The sequence below is a fragment of the Hemitrygon akajei genome, chromosome 3 (genome assembly GCF_048418815.1).
Source record: "Hemitrygon akajei chromosome 3, sHemAka1.3, whole genome shotgun sequence".
In the NCBI taxonomy this organism is placed as follows: domain Eukaryota; kingdom Metazoa; phylum Chordata; class Chondrichthyes; order Myliobatiformes; family Dasyatidae; genus Hemitrygon; species Hemitrygon akajei.
In genome coordinates, this window is record NC_133126.1 from 19,812,150 (window position 1) to 19,829,509 (window position 17,360).

General features: G+C 39.3%; 1 protein-coding gene across 6 annotated transcripts in view; it reads left to right on the top strand.

Annotated features, from left to right (window-relative positions):
• Positions 1 to 17,360, top strand: part of LOC140724760 (poly(A) polymerase type 3-like) — a 68,956-nt gene that overhangs the window by 18,113 nt on the left and 33,483 nt on the right. For all 6 annotated transcript variants that reach the window (XR_012098169.1, XR_012098170.1, XR_012098171.1 and 3 more), the window contains exons 2-8: positions 3,545 to 3,715; positions 6,390 to 6,456; positions 8,585 to 8,666; positions 14,674 to 14,783; positions 14,869 to 14,922; positions 15,269 to 15,380; positions 16,059 to 16,148. Coding sequence is in view for 3 of the 6 variants with exons in the window: in XM_073039295.1 (XP_072895396.1) it covers positions 3,545 to 3,715; positions 6,390 to 6,456; positions 8,585 to 8,666; positions 14,674 to 14,783; positions 14,869 to 14,922; positions 15,269 to 15,380; positions 16,059 to 16,148 (686 nt within the window). In the remaining 3 variants the exon portion in view is untranslated. The remainder of the gene's footprint in view (positions 1 to 3,544; positions 3,716 to 6,389; positions 6,457 to 8,584; positions 8,667 to 14,673; positions 14,784 to 14,868; positions 14,923 to 15,268; positions 15,381 to 16,058; positions 16,149 to 17,360) is intronic.

Consider the following 17,360-nt stretch of genomic DNA (forward strand, 5'->3'; position numbering starts at 1 on the left):
TTTGTTTTCATAAACAAAACTAGAAGTGTATTATGATTTTGTTAAATGCATTTATTGGGAATCAAAGTTCTAGAAATATTCAGGCAGCATCTCTGGAAAGAGAAACTTTGTTTCAGATCTGTGGTCTTTCATCAGGAATCAGTGTTTTCAGCATTTTTCTGATTTTATTTCATATAATTAATTGTGTTACTGTTCTGCCTTGTGAGGTTTTGATTTTATTCTGAGTTGACTATGTAACATAGAAACTGATTCAGTGGTTTTTCAAATGCTGGAATGTGATCACCACAAAGGTATAGCTGTGTGTTTAACTCCAGCTAAAATGCTATCCCTTTAAAAATGTGGCTAAAATGTAGTCAAGCTTTAATAAAGATAACTAATTTTATGTTGCAAGTCAGTAGTTTGAGCCCTTTTTGGGATGATTCAACAACTCATTTCTAATTGTACTTGCATCATTCACTGCATTTGCAATATTCTGCTCAAAATTCCCAATTGTTGTTGGCACACTTATGTTTTGACCAAAAGTGACCGTTAGATAATGTACTCTTTTTGTAATAGGCAGGTATTGAAAGTCTTAGACCAGGGGGTTCTTAACCTAGGGTCCATGGACCCTCAGGGGTCCATAAATTCAGATGAGGAAAATAATTACATCTTTATTTTTGCTAACCTCTAACTGAAATATAGCATTTCCTTCAATTATGAATGTAGGTAACAAACCACAGTAGTATTAGCTGTACCTGCGACTTTCATCAGTAGAAATCACAGGTATTTTCATCTCGCATTATAGTTACAAATATCTCAAAATGTCATTTACAGCACACATCACTTTCAAAATTGGGGCACCCTTTGAGAGAAAGGTAGTGCAGTCTGATGTGACCAGAATGAACATTAAATTTTCCTTAATGCTATTGGTATTGCTATGCTTTGGAAATTGAAGAATAAAAATCAGTTTTTTAAAGAAGAAAGACGCGTAGCAAGGCAAATTTAGCTCCTCTTCGTTTAACGAAGGACAAGACGTGCAGTCCTTTCATGTGCTGTCTCTTCATTTCTTCTGCCGTTTGTTCTTTGTCTCTGATCTTGGAGATGTGCATTTCTTAGCTTCTTTGTCTCTTCCTCTCTCCTCCTCCTGTGCCTGTTGTCATTCTGGAGACGTGTATGACTCTCCTCTGTTTCTTCTTTCATATTTTTTGTCCTGACTCTTTGATCCTGGAGTCGTGCAGCCCTGGCCTCATCCGATTCTTGTTCTCTCCTTATCCTTGCTGCTTCCCGACGACGTTTGGCGTCCCCCTTCTCTTTTCACGCGGCATAATTAGGGTGACCATTTTTTTTTCACCCTAATGCTGGATAGAAAAAATGAAGCAGTAATACCAAAGGAAACTGATTGTTCTTGATTATGTGATTGGCGAGCTCCTAAGTGGACGTGATCTAATCACCACTGTCCTTTGACTGCAGCAAAGGGTTTTATTGGTGTTTCGAAGTACGTCATTACGGGTTATGGGATGTTATGTCATTCTTAAATTTAGAGAAGATCGGATGTTCAGTTTTTGAATCTAGTCAAGACTTTAATACATTGTGGGGACCATTTTTGAGTTATTTTCAAAACCTTTGATTTGTTGTAAAAGTACAGATGGTGGCTAATATATTTTATTATATGATAAGGGTCCTCCCCCCTTTTTTCTTGCTTTTCCTAACAGCTCTGACTTTGGTAGTGGGTTTAGATTTTTTTTCTGTATACCAATTTTTTAATATTTCAATATTATGATTTAATTTAATTTTTATGAACACAGGGTTTTGTGATTGTAACTATTTTTAATACAAAATATTTGGTACTTTTTTGACTTATAATATATCTTGTATTCTGTATTCCTTTATGCAGAAAGTAATAAAAATATTGAAAAAGAAGTACGTCATTGTAATAAGATTTAATGATCTCTTATTGATGGGTGGCAGCTAGATCTGTCCCAGTCCTGCACATGCTGATGGTGATATGTGACCGCTCGAAATAGAGCTGCCCTGCCCTGCCCTTTTACTCCGGTTGGTGTCACTGCTGAGGCTGGCTATGCGCATGCATCGTGATGTCACGTCCCGATTTCCGCGATGGCGGATCGGCTCTCAGGTGAAAGGCAGCCTGTTGATTTTTTGCGAGTGAGCAATTTTATATGAATATATAACCCTGAACTTTGCCTGCATTCTGTAAGTTAGAGCATTTTAAGTCGATTTAGCCAAAAAAAGTGCTGTAATGCACTGTTTGAGCTAATTGGAGGTCACAAACAGACAGACAGAGCATGAGAGTTTTAGTAGTATGTAGATTAGACCTGCTGCTGGATTAAACATGATCTCAGTCTTTCTGTACGCAGACGTTCGTGAAGCTCAGGTGATAGCTGGCCAGCTACCAGGCTGCCCTGCAATTAGATGTCCAACATGACATGTTGCTTTGTCAAAGACCACCCTACAGTTTAATGTTCTTATCAAGCTCAGCACCAGTAGCCTTCACTTAACTTCAATATATATTAAATGTAGTCTTGTGATTTAATCTGGTAATAATGAAGCACATATGTTACTATGTCACAAATTTGTTTTTAATATTTTGATGACTGTATTTCAATATAATTGGTTTCTTTTGAAATCCTATGTACTTTATTTTGTATATTTATTCTGAGAAGGGGTCCACCAGACTTCCGAAGAGGGTCTATGGCATAAAAAGGATTAAGAACAATGTTTTGGACATTGTTTACTGTTCCTTACACATGCATCCTCCAGTGCTTATTGCACTTAACAGAGCACTTAGTTAAGTCAGTTTTTTAGGGCGAGTTATTTTTTTCAAAACACCATTTTAGTCTTACAGATTTGTAAGTTGCTTCCCATAAATACAGTTCTACAATGACTGTAATAGACTCCAATAAATTTACCTGTATTTTTAACTCATGATGGATAGATCATTTCAGTCACACGTGGAGCTTATGGTGAAATGGCAAAACTACTGAGGTGATATGGTTTTGTGTTGGAGAGTATGCTGAGGTATAAATTCAGAAATCCTTGTTCTTCAAATAATCAAGGCAGTTTCAACATCCTCTCCTTTAACCGTCAATTCTCCAACTATGGCCTTGTAAGGTGTTTCTCTCTGGAGGCAGTGACATTTTGCTTTATTCTCCATGGTAATAGTATTGATACCAGTTGGTGAATGTTCTTGGGTCAATTTAATTGTGAAGTGATATCATTTAATGCTTAAATAAGAGTTTTCATTCATTGAACAAATTAAGTAGTATTGATGTTCCAATGGAGTATTAAGTATAACATGAGCGCGCACGCACACAGAGCTGGAGGAACTCGGCAAGTCAGGCAGCGTACTTGGAAGGGAATAACCAGTTGAAGTTTCTGGCTAAGACAGTCCTGTCTGATCTGCTGAGTTCCTCCAATACTTTGTATGTGCTCCTCAAGATCTGCAGCATCTACAGAATTTCTTGCGCTTAAATATAGCGTGCTGTTCCAACCTGAAACTGCAAGCAGTAAGTAATCATTTGTTAACTTGCATTGTTTTGTTCCACAGCCCTTCTGCAAATCAAGGATCTCTTCAGCCCCAAACCCAAAAGCACTATGGTATTACATCCTCAATTAGCTTGGCGTTGCCAAAAGAAAATGATTATGTGCTTACCCAGAAACTTATTGAGGCACTAAAACCTTACGGAGTTTTTGAAGAGGAGGAAGAGTTGCAGCACAGGTATTATCTTCAGTTAAAGCTGTCATATCCACATTTTTCTTTTTAATGGAGGCTTTACTTTCCCAGAAGCGTTGATTATCAATGATGCTTTCATTTAATCATTAGATTGTTTTTGGTGACACATTTTTTGTACAGACCACATACAGTAAAGGATCCACATTTTCCTTCCCAGAAATGTGCCAGATTATATAATTTTATGTCTGCTCACAGACATAATAATTCTTATCTATTCTGAGATTTGAGCATTATATGGAGAAGAGTTGAATTTTATACAATTGCTTGGAGGATTTCCTGCTTTGTTCCAAATTGTTTATTTGGAAGATATTGCAATGATTGTGTTCTCATTTTTTTTCTGTCATTAACACTAATTTACCCTAGCTACAAATCTTTGCATAGCAAATTATTATTTTCTTTACATGCATAACAACCATTTTGTCCAACGTATCCTCTATTACATTCTCCATCTCTTCTTGGAACAACACATCTAGTTTTGTATAGTTCATCAAAACAGTGTCAGTGGCCTTTCCTGGTATTTCCAGAACTAAATCTTGGACTAGACTGTTAACTACGGACATGATATACTGCATAACTTGCCAAGTCTGTAACAGTACTTTTTAAACTTATCAGCTGGAAGGCTGAAAGCGGCACTACTGCCAAGTCACGCATAGTCCTGACCTGGATATTCGCTTTTCCTTCATTGGGTCAAAAATTACAGAGCGGATACCTTCACCATAAAGAGTTCAGTTCCTCAGAATACTCCTGAGAGTAGTTATGAATGGATATAAACATTGGATTTACCAATGAATTTTAAATGTTAAAATGAGAAGTTTTTTTAAAAGTTTAAATTACTTTGGCTTCTGTTCTGGCCATATTTGCCGAAGGGAACTGGTTGCTTTGATCACTTGTCAGGTTTTTGAAACTCCACTTGGATTGCTTTAATAGCTTGACTTAGCCAGGAAAAGAATGTTTGATTTCTGAAAACTTTAACTTGTGAATTAAAACTTTGTTTTTTAACGTAAGGTACCCAGATCTATTGGGTTGTATGAAGTAGAATGATGCACATTCATTGTGAAGCATCTACGTGTCTTCATGTGCAGAATCCATGGCTTACTTCAAAGGATGGGTGACAATGATTGGAAACTTGTGTGTTAGTTGACATGGCCATCAACATGCATTTATCCCATGTGATGACACGGCCTTTTGCACTGTGACTTAAAGTATTTCAGAGAAGGCTTACCAGGCTAATGTCTGGAATGTGTGAATTATCTTGAGAGAAAAGATTGGGCTGTAACTTATAAGAAAGTGAGAAGATAATTAGAGCACACTAGACCCAAGAGCTCTTGGGTATGGAGCAAATGTTTTGTGGGATATTTTCATATAGGGATTATTGTAAGGGGATCACCCATTTTAAGACCAGATGAGACCTGTCTATAGAGCTTTTCTCCTCAGTTGAGTCATTTTAAGGTAGAGATTAATTCACCTTGATAAACTGGGCACAGAAATGTTACTATGGAGTGTTAGTATCAGGTGTACCATGTTGTAAACAAATGACAAAGCAGGCCAGAGTGGTTGAGTCTTCTAGTTCTACTAATTTTGATGCACTAGGATATGATGTAGGAATGGGGTGTTGAGGAAGAAGCCTTGGCAACAAAGCTGTAAAAGGAATTCATCAACTGGCCATGTCATGTAATTTGTATAGTCCGAAGAAGATAAAACTATGAAAGTTTTTATGCTTAAAATCAATTAAAAATCCAAATGAGCTAATTGCCAAGTCTCTCGCATCTATTCCCCTCCACTGAAGTGAAGCCTGTGCAAATTGCCTTTTGTTTACATTTACAAATGTTGTTATGTTTCCAGTGTTAGAGTGCTCTTGGCACACATAGTGAACTTAAGGTCATCTCTGATCACCTGGAAATGTTTGTCATTGTTTGATGAGGTTAAACATTTCTCACAACTGGACTAGTTTATATTTTCCTAATCTTGAAGTGGATGTTGTTAGCAAAACAATGGTCGCAAATGGTTATGAGCTAATTTTTTGAACTATTAAAATCTATGCATTGAAGACTCCCACACCAGTTGTTAGATTGATAGTCCATTATTTTGACTCCTTGATTATGAAATTTAGAACACTTATAGAGTACAGATCATACTGTATGTTGAGTTTAAGTTGGTATGATGCGTGTTTTCTGATAGCAAAAAGCACGATTACAGATTTTGATCATCCTATCCTCACACTGTCTTTAAATTTAAACTGGCTGTCCAGTATCATGTACTGAATGGTCAGAAACGTAAAGCAAATATGAGAAAGACAAAGCCCGTTGTCTTCATCCTTTTGCAAAGTCTGTATCCAGCTACAGGTTCAATATTCTCTGGTGCTCACTGTCAGGGTTCTCATTTCTTTCATAGCCTCTCTTCTTACTGGTATTTTATGCAGTTCTATAACTCACCAAAATATTTGCAGTCCTTTACTTATGGTCTCCTCTGAATCTCTGAATTTAATTGCTTCATTAGCAGTAGTACCTTTAGCTGCCAGGGCTCTTAAGTTGTGGAATTCCCTTGACCACACTATAGGTTCAGCTTTATTTATACATGTTATAAATCACTGACCACAGGAAAAGGAATACTAATTTTAACTTCCTGCTGTGATGATATTTTAATTTGCCTCCTCTTGCAGAATTGCAATTCTTGGAAAGCTAAACAGCCTAGTGAAAGAGTGGATCCGTGATATCAGTGAACTTAAGGTAATGCGCAATTGAAATTCTGAATGAATGTTTTAAGTTGCCATTTGGAATATAGAAAGCGTATGGCTTATGTCACTCTGTCTGATGCCACCTTCCAGCACTGGTCTTCTACTGGTCATAGCTCTTCAAAAATGTATCCAAATACTTTCTAAATGTGATGAGAGATTTTGTCTCTAGTAGTCTTTCTTGCAAGAAGTTGCAAGCCCTTATCTACTGGCCAAAATATTTTTTTGCCATCTCTCTTCCAAACTTTCTATCACTTGAAATTTTTAACTTCTGGCTATTGACCCTGTTGCTAAGGGAAATAGCTTTTCCCTTTTCACTTATCTAGGTCCCCTTTAACTTTAGCGGCACATTGATTTTCCCCTTGGTCACATCTGTTCCACATTAGCTTATTCCATTCCTCATAGCTAAAATATTTCAAATGTGGTTATCTCTTTGTAAAACTTATTCAGTACAATCATATCTTTCCTATGATATGTTGATTTATGGTAATTGGTGATGTATTCATTATGGCATGATCTCCCTGATGACTATGCCCAGCTAATAAAGGAACACATATTTGCATGCTACTTTTAGCTGCCTTAATATCTCACCCTGGGCATTCACTTCTGTGCTGGAGAATGTAGGCATGTTACTATGTTCCAAGAAGAAACTTTCCTAATGGAAAGTAGAGGCTGCATAACCATTCTCTAAAGTTTAAAATCATGCAAGGGTTTGGGAAAACTTGTTAATAGCTGCAAGGATATTTGAAGCCCATTATACATTTAATTGAATAGATTTAGAGGATTTCCATATGATGATCAGCTTTAGGAATTTGCTGTGGTGTGCTGGCATGACGTGCTGCTGCAAGCAACATGGTGTGCATTATCTTAAGTTACAATTCTGTAAAGAAGCAGAATATATGCACCCAGTGGTCACTGTATTAGATTCACATGTACACCTTGTTAATGCAAATATCTAGACAGCCAATTATGTGGTAATTACACCATGGTAACTTAGCAGTTAGTGTGATGCTATAACAGCCAGGGACATTGGAGTTCAATTCTGGCATCCTCTATAAGAAAGTTTGTACATTCTTCCCGTATTGCATGGGTTTCCTCTGGGTGCTCCAGTTTCCTTTCTCAATTCAATTAATTAGTCATTGTAAATTGACCTGTAATTCAGGTAATTCAGTAGGTGGGTTGCTGAGCATTGCGCCTCTTTGGACCAGAAGGGCCTGTTTCACGCTGTATCTCTAAATAAATGAAATAATTCAATGTATAAAAGCATGCAGATATGGTCAGGAGGTCCAGTTGGTGCCGGGGTGGTCTGAGTATCTCAGAAACTGCTGATCTTCTGGGGTTTTCATGCACAGCAATCTCTGTCTGGAGATTACAGAGAATGGTTTAAACAAAAAAATCCTGTCAGCAGTAGATCTGTCAACAAAAATGACTTGTTGATGAGCGGTCATTGGAGAATGACCAGATTGCTGCAAACTGTAAGGAGATGACAGTAACTCGAGTAACTGTGTAACAGCGGTGGTGTGCAGTAGAGCATCTCTGAATGCACAACACATTGAACTTTGAAGTGGGATGAGCTACAGCAGCAGAAGACCACACCAGGTCCCACTCCTGTACCTGAAAAAGGTAGCATCTGAGTGGACATCAACAGGGATATATTGAGATTGTATGGCCTCAACCTTAGAATGACGAATAACTCCAGCTTTATCACTTCTTTATATATTTTCCACTTTTTCTTCAAGAAAAAGTGGAAAATCAATATGCTTACTCATAGCAGTAGTCCTGGAGGACCGAACACCTAATTTCAACTAGCATGTGTTGCAACAATAGATTGGACATTAACTTCAGACTCTGTCTTCATATTAAGATGGGATTCATAATTCATAATTTCCTTTGCACTAAATGAAGAACTTTGAGATTTTGTTTTGGCATCCTAACCAGTATGTTTCCGTAATATCGTGAGCTGATTGAACTTCTGTCATTTGCTGTGGTGGTCACTTTGCTTAAAGCTATACAGAACATTTGAGATATTAAAAGTTGATGAGCTTTTAACATGCTGATTCTTCCTTGATGGAAGAACATATAATTCAATATACTTTTACCAAATCAATTAAATTCTTTTACAGAACCTTCCTCCATCTGTAATAGACAATGTTGGTGGCAAAATATTTACGTTTGGTTCATACAGATTAGGAGTGCATACAAAAGGTATGTTGTACAAAATATATTCTTGAATTCGTATGCGTACAGTACTGTGCAGAAGTATGTAGGGTATGGACATGTGGCAGAGGAGAGACAGGGTGGTTAGGATGCAAACACACCCAGCTCTGAGACACCAGGCAAGGGAATTTCATTCCAAACAATTGGTTTATTGATCATTACAGAATGTCCCTCTGGTGCTTACCACTCCCTTCGCACTCCCTTCCCCTTTTCCCAACCATGATTCCTCCCTCCCTTCCCTCTTTCCATACTCTGTCCACAATAGAGACCCATATCAGAATTGGGTTTATCATTACTCACATATGTCATGAAATTTGTTGTTTTTTTTTGCAGCAGTGGCACAGTGCAATACATAAAATTACTTGTGTACTGTGCCAAAATCTTATGCGTGCGTGTGTGTGTATCTGTAGAATTGCTAATCCACAGTCTGCTTCATCGTCACTCTTTGTAGGTAAAGTCACCGTGTTACTACTGAGTAAAGATCCAACCTGTTGATTAGTTCCCATTTTATATATCTTCTATACTATAGACTCTGACATATAGGCATAATTTTTAATCTTGAGTGGGAAGGACAGAACAAGTATCCAGATTAGTGTTAATTAAAAAGTTTCATAAAACACTAAAAGTGGTGGGGAAAGGGAGTTGGCTTGTGCATATCACTGCCTGTTGATATAAGATGGAATGAGCAGTGTGGGAGATATGTGATGGGATGAAATTTGCAAGTTGTAAAACATAGAACAGTAAAGGCTCTCCAGCCCATGATGTTGTGCCGACCTATATACAACTACTCCACAATCAATCTAACCCTTTCTTCCTACATGGCTTATAACCTTCCATTTTTCTTACATCCATTTGTTGATCTAAGAGTCTCTTAAATTTCCCTATTGTATCACCCTCTGCCACCACTCTCAGCAGCACGTTCCAGCCACCTCCCACACTGTATAAAGAAACCTACTTTGACATCGCCCCTAAACTTTCCTTCACTCACCTTAAACAGATATTCGCAATAGCTTCCTTCAGAAAAAGGTGCTGGCTGTCTACTCTGTCTATGCCATCCATGATCTTATGCACCATTGTCAAGTCACCTCTCATCATCCTTCACTCCAAAGCAGAAAGCCTAGCTCGCTCAACCTTCCCTCGTAAGACATGCCCTCTAGTCCAGGCAGCATCCTGGTAAATCTCTGCACCCTTTCTAAAACTTCCACATCCTTCTTATAATGAGGCAACCAAAATTGAATACAATACGTGCGATTTAACCAGGGTTTTCTGGAGCTGCAACATTACCTATTCCCCTATCTAATGTAGGCCAACACACCATTACCATCTTAAACATCCTATAAACCTGTGCGGCAACTTTGAAGAACTTATCTTTCCTAGTGTTTTTCATAAGCTCCAACTCTGCCTCTTCCTTAACCTCGACATGATCCAGTATATTAGCCTGTATACGCTGAAACAATACATTCATTAAGGACTTACCTACCACCTCGTCTCCAGGCATGTGCTTCCCTTTATATTCCCTCGATCCCACTTCTTGATCAGGACAAAATCCCCAGGTTCTATGGTGGTTTAGTCACTCCTCTCTGCGGGGTAGTTCTCTTCCTTGTAAGCCTGTTATACCTGCGAATGTAATGCTTGGAGAATTTTGTTGGCATATATATTTCCCCATCTCTTCCCCCAGGGTATGCATATCCAATTTTTTTCTGGTAGACTTTCTGGGAGCAATGGTACACAAGATCCTGGTCCCCAGGATGTCCTCATGGGCCGTCCATAAATGATTTCTGCTGGTGACAACCCTGTTTTCCTCTGTGGGGGAACCCTCATGTGGAATAGGGCTAGTGGTAGGACCTTCAACCAAGTGAGTCCAGTCTCTGCCGTTAGTTTGGCCAATTTACTCTTCAGAGTGCCATTGGCTCTTTCCACTATGCCAGTGGCCCATGGGTGGTGTGCACAGTGGAAATGTTGCTTGATAGCTAGTTCGTTACTGTTACGTATTCAGGCAACAATAAATATATGTGAGTTAGGCAAGGGTTTTTACAGCAAATAACACGTTTATTAAACACTGAAAACAAACCCCCCAAAAGTAAACAAACACTAACGTAACCGGAAAACAGCTCTTAAAGCGATGCAGCTCAAACAGTTCTTAAAGCGATGTTGCAAAAACAGTTGTTTAAAGCGATATTGTCAAAAGTTCAAAATGCTCAGTCCATTTAAAAGGAGAGACTTTTTAAGGCGATTTAAATTCTCTTCCACGACGTTTTCCTTCGATCCCCGGCGTCGAACTCTTCCCACGTAGAATTTTTATGAAACGTAACGGTTTAAAGGCACTGACCTCTTCTTCCACACTATTCTCAATCTCCTGTTTTCCCGCAGAGATTAACACGAGAACAGTCAACAAAATCCTTCCGAATGAGGATCACACAAGGTCGAACCCAATCCACCGTCGAAAATCGATTCTCCTCAATCTTTAACTTCCTAAACTTTTATCTTCACTCTCCACAGTAAAGAAACTGCTGGCAATGACCTTTTAAACTTTAGGCATTAGATAAAGCTTCATCTTTTAACTAAACTGAGTCATCACATTAAATCACGCAGTGGCATGAAGTCAACTTGGCAAATCCAGCCACGAACTGCCCCACCTGACAGGGTGGGTCTTCCTTTTATACCCTGTAAAAAAAAACTGTCACATGATCTCTACTGGCGGGAAAATGACGTCACTCCACCATCACAAGACCATTACCTCAAGTCCAGTATAACTTCAACCCCAGTCACGTGACAAGGGTACCACTGTCACGTGTCACGGGTACGTAACAGTTACATACCCCTTTGTTTACTGTCGCCACAAAGTGTGGGCCATTATCAGAGCAAGCCGTACCTGGGAATTATTTCCCATAATAATACCTTTACAACAGTTATAGCAGTATTATTGGTAGTTGGAATAGCTTCAATCCATCTACTAAACACATCTATAATAACTAAGCAGTATCTATAGCAATGTACTCTAGGCAATTCAATAAAATCAATTTGTAGGCACGAAAAAGGTCCACCTGGCTAGGTGTGCAGGGTACAGGTTACCAACCATTCCCTCCTTTCCCAGGTGTGTAGGGTTATGTATACAATCGACCAATATTGGTAAAAACTGTGTAGGAACACTAACCTGCCCCGCTGGGGTGATCCAAAAACCTAGGTTGGGGTCTTTCTGGCACCCCATCTGGGACCACAGTTTGTGCTCTTCTTCAGAGGTGTCCCCTGAAAGTATGTACCTCCCGCATGTCTGGCAAACCTGTTCTGCTTAAGTCATGGAGAGTAGCTTGACGCGAACCCGAGGGGACTTACAGCTACCAAAGATTGTACCGCACTCTTCGCTGTCTCATCTGCTAAAGCATTGCCTTTGGTGACCCAGTCGGACATGCGAGTGTGGGCTGCACATTTAATGATAGACAAAACTCAAGGTAGCTGTAAAGCGGTGAGTAAGTTGTTTACAAAGGTAGCATCACTAATAGGGTGACCATAGGAAGTCAGGAATCCCCAGTGTTCCCAGAGAGCCCTTTAGTCATGTGCAACTCCAAATGCATGACGTGAGTCTGTGTAAACATTTGCACTTTTGTCTGTTGCTAGGATATAGGCACGAGTCAGAGCAAACAGCTCAGCCTTCTGGGCTGAGACAACTGCTTCAAAAGAGGCCTGCTGAATTACTTCACTATCGGATAGCCAGAAGTTTATTTCCCTGCTTGATCCACAAAAGAGCTTCCATCCTCATAAAACGTTGCCTCGGGCTTGAGGGGGTATTGCGGAATGGATGGGGGAGTCTGTCCTTCTTTCACGGTGATCTGGACAGGGGGGTGCAGTTGGTGCAGCCGACTTCATGGCCTGAAATTGCCCAGAGATGGGGTACAACGTCTTGGGTTCAGTCGATATTAGAAGAGGTCCCATCTTCACCTCAGACTCTTTCCAGTATTGGAGTTGGCCCGCGGCCAAGTCTTGCCAGTTTCCCTTGGTGTTGGAGGCTTGTTTCGTCAGGGTGTAGGCAAGGAACCCTAGGCTCTTTGCTTGAACCCAGGGCAAACCCTAACAGTAATATGGGGAAACACCAGTCCTGTCTGTTGCCAAAGGAAACCCGGAACTTCGGCCAGTAATGCACTTCCCTTTCAATCACCGTGACTGGGAATTTCTGTCCCTCGAAGGGTGCATTATATTGGCTTTCCTCAGTTGAGCACCCCGTACGGTCATTGCACAGGGTCATATGGGGGTCGACTGTTGGCAGAGGGGGTTTAAACAAAATGGAGTGCAGATTAAATGCCCGCCACTGGGAGGTAGGAAACTGGAGAAGCTGTCGGTTGTTCGCTAGTCCCAGGGTGATACCCTTGTCTGTGCATAGAATCTCGACTTCCAATGGACAGAGCAAGTCTCTCCCTGCTAGATTACACCCCAGACTGGTGGTGACTGTAAATGAAACCTCACCCTGAAATTCCACCTGCAGTGGCTGGGTACGTGAATACCAGTTCTTATAGTTACAGCAGTTTATTGTGCACCCTCCTGCAGGAGTTTGAGACCCAGTTGTCAGTGGGAAGGTATGTAAGTACTGCCACCATCCGACAAATGGACTCCTCCTCTCTGGTTACAGCTGTATATTTATACATAGTAAGTCCCATACCTTACTGTTGCAAGATGTCATTAGAACTGGTACACCCACCAAGTCTGTTGGTGCAAAACTTAGTTACAGATAAGAGAGACAGCTAAATCAAGGTTTAATTATGGATGGATGTGCTGTCCAGTCCTTATCAGTTATTCCCTTTGTTAGGCCCTGATTTAATTACAGGTGGATATTCATTCCTGTCCTTATCGGTGAGTCCTCCCCCCCCCCCCCCACTCAAACGAGGGTACAATGTACAATTTATCAAATTCTTAATGTCTGTCTGCAAATTAAAAGAGAACTGGTATAAGCCAGGTTTTATTGCTAACTGCTGAAGACTTCAGTTCAAAAATTACTGTTCCCAATTATTCTTTTAGCCAGAGGTTACATAGGTTTAAAATGATTTTTTTTAATATATCCTCAATTCCTCACTTCCTTGCAGTACATTCAAATGATAACAGAGAGTACAGGGGAAGGAATGTTAACCTTTAATTTTTTTGCAGTTCTTTCAGTTGAGTGGTTGAGTATTCTCTCACATTCCTCCCTAAGCCATTTTAGATAGTAGAAAGACTTGAGCTGTTTGAGTACCCACTATGTCCTGCTCTAATAACCATGGTGGTCTGCTTCAACTAAACAAATCATTCATTAGTAATAATTCCAATAGGATATTCATAGTTGAAGCAAGTGTGATTTGTTTCTGATCCCCTCTAGCTGCATTGTTTTATTCTCTCATAGACTATAAAATCAGTAAGTGGCCTTCTCATATCAGTTATGTTTATGATCTCTGCAATGATTGATGAGCTGTAGTTTAAGAACTGACCGATGGGTGACTTTCTTGAATATCAGAGATTCAATTTACACAGTAAAGCAACATAATCTGTGTGTGTGTGTGGAGGGATGCTCATGAGAGAAGTAGATCAAAGTAGTTGTTGGCATTCTTTTACTCAAAACACCTGGTTTCCTTTTGGGACCTGTTTAGGTTTGCTTTTTCTTAATCTGTTTACTTGTATATTTTCCCTGTGGATTAGATCAAGTTCATTTTTAAGGAGATAAAATATTGTTCCCAATATAGCCCAGCCCCATCGTCTCTAACCTACAGTTGTTTTTGCCTGTTTTGCTGCTGGAACATTAGGATTGGGCCCCTGTGGTTACATAGCTTACTTGGGTCTTGCTATCCAAACCTAGTGTAATTATTGAAAATCTTTATATACCCGTGGAGTTATAGTTAGAGTATACAGACTTTGAGAGAAAGGAGAGGGACTACTTAAGTGACAAAATCGATGTATCAGAAAACGCATGGCTTAAAAGAAGTTGGATAATTAACACTGGATCCACACAGTAAAACATGGATGTTTATTCTCTTAGGTGCTGATATTGATGCATTATGCGTTGCACCTCGTCATATTGAAAGAGTTGACTTCTTCTCCTCCTTCTGTGAAAAGCTGAAGCAGCAAGATGAAGTAAAAAATTTACGGGTGAGTACAGTGAATTCTGTGCTGATGATATGTTTGATAATTGTTGCAATGGGTCACTATTGACAACCATCTATTTATTTTGCAGGCTGTTGAAGAGGCATTTGTACCAGTCATTAAACTATCCTTTGATGGTATAGAGGTATTTTATTAAATAATAATTGACTTCATGCTTCAGTTAGATTTGTGGTATTTTATTTAAGGTCATTCATTTTGGAAATAATCTTCTAATAGTCATAAGTTCATACACTTTTGTGGTGCTTAATTCCCATGCTTGTGATTGTTACTGAAACATTGGTATAAGTTAATAGCATGATAAATGTTCTGTCCTTGTACAATGGAGTTTTCCTGCATTATAAGAGAGAGATATAAATCTAATTGAATGCATGGGTTTTAGTTAAATGTCTTTGAGGCAATTTTTAAATATATAAATCATATTCTAATTTTAGCAACCAGCCAGTTGGGAATGATACATTTTTCTGTCTTAGATTGATATATTGTTTGCAAGATTGGCTCTTCAGACAATCCCTGAAGATCTGGATCTTAGAGATGATGTGCTACTTAAAAACCTGGACTTGAGGTGCATTAGAAGTCTTAATGGTAAGAGGCTGTTCTCTTGCTATTCTCTGAGAGTGAAAATGAGTTAAAGAGAAGCAGAAAATCATGCAAAATGAGTCTTTCATAAGCGTGTGATTGCAGTCTGCTTACACTGTTCACATTTATTAATAAAGGATTTATATTTTAAAAATTAACATTTTGGTAAAATGGAAACTCTCCCAATTTGAAGAAATTGTCCTTTTTTTTTAAAGGGGTGTTAAAACAAAAAAAGCAGTTGATTTCATTACTTTCTGCCTCTTGGCGTGATCTGTAAAATGGTGTAAGTAGCACTTGGGTTCCTAAAGCTTGCAGTGCTTAAAATATTTTTGTAACTTTTACTGAGTGAGACACAATAGGCTGAAGATACTGGAATTTGGAACAAAAAAAGGCAAGCTGTTAGGGGAGTCGATGGGTCAGGCAGCATCCATGGAAAGGAAACAGGCAGTTAACACTTTGGGTCAAGACCCTTCATCTAGACTCCAGGTAAAGGCTATCAACAACAAGCACAGACTACCCATTTCCCACATCAAATGTTTCCTGACCTGGTGAGCTTCTCCAGCAGCTTGTTTTTCATTTTGAGTTACTGAGAGATGAGTAGTTAAGATTTTATCTTTTTAAAATCCTTGATAACAAAACAAAGTAAATTGTGCCAAACCTTTGTTTTTATTCTTCTCTTGACAGGTTGCAGGGTCACTGATGAGATATTACATTTAGTACCAAATATTGAAAATTTTAGACTGACACTGAGAGCGATTAAATTATGGGCAAAGCGTAAGTAAATTTCATTTACTTATAAGCAGTGATTTTTCTTGGCTAGTTTCCATCTTGACTAAACCTTGGAAACCTTTTTAAATGTAAGGCTAAGTGGCCTTTTTCCCTTAAGATTCTGTTTGTTGTAGGACTGTTGTCAATTTCTTTGGATTAGTCTATTAAGGATGCTAGTACCGTAGATTCCGGATTTTAAGCCGCTACTTTTTTCCCACATTTTGAACAGCTTTGAACTTTGCGGCCAATAATCCGAAGCGGCTAATGCAAGGTTTTTTTCATGCCGCCTCGTAAACATTTTGCCTCGTAACAGTAGACCAATAAAATTGATGAGTAGTTCACAGAGGTCCAATGAAATTGTACGATAAATCAAGCGCACTTTCACAATTAAATTATTGTAAATCAGTCATTTGTACTCACCCTCATCAACATGGAAAACACTCGAAGCATTGTGCTACCTACCCTACTTAGTTTAAACTATATTTGTTTTCTGTACTACATCGCGGGATGCTATGACGTCACACCCGGTTTCGCGGCGTCTTGTGGGAAAATGCCGTTTGCGATGAAACGGAAAGGAGGGGGGAGCGGATTACGCGAGCGGCTTTGGATCCGAGCGAAATCTGCTTTTAACTGCCGTTTGCGATGAAACGGAAAGGAGGGGGGAGCGGATTACGCGAGCGGCTTTGGATCCGAGCGAACTCTGCTTTTAAATGCCGTTTGCGATGAAACGGAAAGGAGGGGGGGAGCGGATTACGCGAGCGGCTTTGGATCTGAGCGAACTCTGCTTTTAAGTTAAAGGTATCAATAACTTTTCCTGGTAGGCTGCAGTATATATATTTTTTACCAGTCGTTAGGAGATATTGGAATGTTGTTCAGTAAAGAAGTATACGCAACGTATATTTAAAAGTAGCCGCGTACGGGCACGGTTCGAAAAAAAGCATTTGCAATATGTATTTGTTTTTGTTACCATATGGATTTAATTAAAAGTTAAAAAAATCCTCACGTGTAATATCTTTCTGTGTAAATATCTCATATTACAACGTGGGACACCTGCGGCCGAAAATCCGGTGCGGCCTAAAATCCGGTGCGGCCTTTACATTTAAAAAAATGATTTTATTTCTAAAATTAGTGCCAGCGGCTTAAAATCAGGTGCGCTCTGTAGTCCGGAATCTACGGTAATTGGTTTAACCTCCAGCTTCTCGCTGTAAATCCACTACC